Genomic DNA, 3,360 nt, shown 5'->3' with positions numbered 1-3,360 from the left:
TCCATGGTAAAATGAGGATAAAAATAGGTTGTTATGAGGAACAAATGACATGATATTCGTAAAGTGCTTAGCTTAGTTCCTGGCCCCTAAAAGGTGCTGAATAAATGCTTGTTTCCTTCCTTAAGAACAATGAGTTTATTTTCCTGTCATATGTATTGTCAGAAAAATGCATACCCTTGTTAGCCTTTCATTCAAATATAAATTCAAATATAAAGTGACTACTTTGCTTTATTCTTTTATTGTAGGGGTTCTTAAACAAATGAACTTAAAAAAATTTAACTTTATTTCAAAATAATGACTTCCTTTTTAAACTCTACATATTTTATTTTATACATTTATACATTTTATACATTTATACATTTTATACATTTTATACATTATTTTATACATATTCACAGGAAACACTGAGGTAACAAGACAGAATAAGGTTAAGAGTCAACATGAATGACACAAACTCTAGGTGTTTTCTGGGAGGAGGTGTCTATAGGCTTCACCAGACTTCCAGAGAGGTCCATGACTCACGAAGGTGGAAAACTCCTGTTTTACTGCTGTTGGAAAGGAAAAATGAACCAAGATTTGTTATTTTTGTTGTATACTCTTGTCACTTCATTTATTCAACAAAATATAATTAGCACCTGCTGTGTACTTTTCGACACTGTACTGGTGTATCAACAAAGTGGTTAGCAGCTGCTATAGAGGTGTAAGATTAACAACACCAGCACACAGAAAAGCTGCTAGCACAGATTCTTTTTTTTCTTTTTAAAAATTTTTAATAAATTTAAGATGGCCCTCCCCTACCCCCCCACCTCACCCTCAGCCACTAAAATTGACTAAATGAGGGTGGAGGGTGGGAGGAGGAGTTGGGGAGAGCCAGGGGAGAGGGTCTATGAGTCATAATCTTCTTCTTCTTCTTCAACAGCAGTCAAGCCAGGTGGTGCTGGAGGGAGAAGCAGGGTGGAGGAGAAGGGGAGGAAAGGGGCCAAGGGGCTCTGGAATTGGGCCATGGGCTGGCTGGATTGGGGTGGGACCTGTGGCATCTTCTCCACCCCATCTGTCTGTGTGTCTTCAGAATCATCCTCCTGCTCCAAGGTGGTCCCAGACTGTTTCTTGTCTTTCCCCTTTGCTCTAGCACCACCACTTTTCCAGCTGTTCCTGGGCTTCTGGCCCCTTCGGACACTTTTCTCCCCATCCAGGTGATTATCTTCTCCATCTTCCTGCATGTTGGGCATGGTGGCCATCAAGTCCTTCAAGAAATCAAACTGCTGCTCCAGTTCCATACACTGCTTCAGGTGGGAGGTGGTCATGGTCTTGGCATTCCGAGACTGGGTCACTTGACAGGCTTTCTTGAGAAACGATTCCAAAAACAATTCTAATGCCCTGGAGATCATGACAGGCACAGAAGCTGCCACCTTGCCAACCTCCTTGTCTGTCTGCATAATCTTCTTGATTCTGGCTGTTGGGAAGCGAGAGTTGTATTTATTCCTCTTGCTGGGCATCTTGGGGCCTCCTGCTGCTGCTACCAGCTGCTGCTCTGGCCTAACCTCAGCCTCGGCCTCGGCCCTCCGCCCCTGGCTCTGGCTCTGGCTCTTTGGGTTGCAGGGCTTCTCCTAGCACAGGTTCTTTGATCTGCTTTTCTAAGGAAAGCAACTTTAAGGTGTTTACAATCTCACTTTAATCAGACATACATATATCATTCAGGAGGAGAAGCCAGCACTCTGAACTTCAGAGAAAATACAAACTGAAATTACAAACAGAGACAATATATATGGAACAGATAACACAATTCAACAGACAAGCTTTGTCTGATCAAGACATCACATACATAGTTACCAAAAAGAGAAGCACCAATATGTGGGTTTTCTTCAAAGCTGGGGGCTCCAGTGGCTACCCAGAGTCTCTTCTGGTCAAACCACACTTCCAATGAGTGAGAGCTCCAAAGCAAAACACCAACCTTCGCGTAAATATACCCTGTTCAGGGCCCTGAAGGTTTCACACCTAATCAGCAAAAGGGTGTGAACTTGGGGCTTAGCACCTAGCAAGATGTAATCAAAGTTACTTGATTACTTTAGCATTCTCAAAGAGAAAACAGTAAAAAAAAGTTCCACTTTAATTAATATTACAACTGGGTACTGGTGAAAATAGATGTCAATGAACCTGGTATTTTACCATTCACCCCTCACCATGTGGATCACAATCTATCTCCTCCTTCTTCTTACCCTCTGCATTAACCACATCTTCCCCCAGTTTGCCCAACATCCCGGGGGGGGGGGGGCCCTAGCCCTTTTGACATTACATGGAAATCCATGTACATTTTAGCTGTTATCCCTCACACTCTCTACTCCACTTACTTTTTCCTTCATTCCTCTCTCTACTGATATTACTGTTCACAGTTTTTCCTGTACAGTTTTCTGTGGATAGGTTAGCTGGACTCTTTTGAGTTCATGAGATTATGGGTTTGTTTGTTTTTTAGTTTTATGTTTATTGAGTTATGAGATTCTGAATCTCATTTAGGAAACTAGTGTTCTGGAGATTGCTGCATTCAGCCCGATGGGTCATACAAACGGAGCTTTGGAGAACAGTTACAAGAAAGCCCCTTTCATCTGTATTTCTGACTTCCAGATTTTTGTCACCATGATTTAACTGCCTTCTTGCTCTGGAAATTCTTTAGCACCTGGGACCTTTTCACCTTAGAACATCCCTCTACTCTACCATGCTGGCCCCCTTTAACCAATGGTAAATTCCTTTTTTGGGTCAGGGTGATCCTCCATTTTGGGGATGGTTCCGGGCCAGCCATGCTTTCTTCTGTTATTCACCTGCTATCTGTGTTTCTGCGTCACCTGGACCTTGCCACCCTGTCCCTATGAAGGTACGTCTTCCTCCTATCTCCCTTTTATGTATTCTCTTCCCTTGTTAGAATATAAGCTTCTCGAGAGCAGAAACTTTCTGTTTGCTTGAAATTTCTAACTAGCTTTTATACAGTGTCTGGCATATAGTTAAACTTACTATGTGCTTGTTGCCTAGGTATCTAAGCACAATTAAATGGTAAACTCTTAGAGAGGTGGCTATGGTTAATGGTTAGGAGAGATCATTAACAATGGGTAGGCCCAGTGGGAATAAATCAAATTTGTAAGACAAAGTATTATTGTTTAGGGGAGTCTTTTAAAACTGTATATGGAAAAATTGCTATAGAGAAATAACATTTTTAGATTGGGAAATTTCTCTATTGATTATTTTCTTCTCAGGCAAAGTTCTAATTTATGAGTAGGGTCATTGTTACCAGGAAAATTGTGATCTAGGCTAGAATGTTATTACCAGATACAATGCACTCTATATGGTGGGGACCTTCTTGGACTGCCAGAG

The 3,360-nt window shown here is 41.6% G+C and overlaps 1 protein-coding gene across 1 annotated transcript; it reads right to left on the bottom strand.

The window, feature by feature from the left end:
* Positions 1–884: 884 nt before the first annotated feature.
* Positions 885–1,496, bottom strand: LOC118838099 (dr1-associated corepressor-like). The gene has a single exon (XM_036745313.1). The coding sequence runs from the start codon at positions 1,494–1,496 to the stop codon at positions 885–887; it is 612 nt and encodes a 203-aa protein (XP_036601208.1).
* Positions 1,497–3,360: the final 1,864 nt, after the last annotated feature.

Source organism: Trichosurus vulpecula, chromosome 1, assembly GCF_011100635.1.
Source record: "Trichosurus vulpecula isolate mTriVul1 chromosome 1, mTriVul1.pri, whole genome shotgun sequence".
In the NCBI taxonomy this organism is placed as follows: Eukaryota; Metazoa; Chordata; class Mammalia; order Diprotodontia; family Phalangeridae; genus Trichosurus; species Trichosurus vulpecula.
The sequence above is the reverse complement of the archived record's forward strand: the minus strand, read 5'-3'. Positions and strand labels throughout refer to the sequence as shown.

Coding starts and splice junctions, on each gene's coding strand:
- LOC118838099 (XM_036745313.1), bottom strand. CDS start 1,496: ATGCCCAGCAAGAGGAATAAATACAACTCTCGCTTCCCAACAGCCAGA.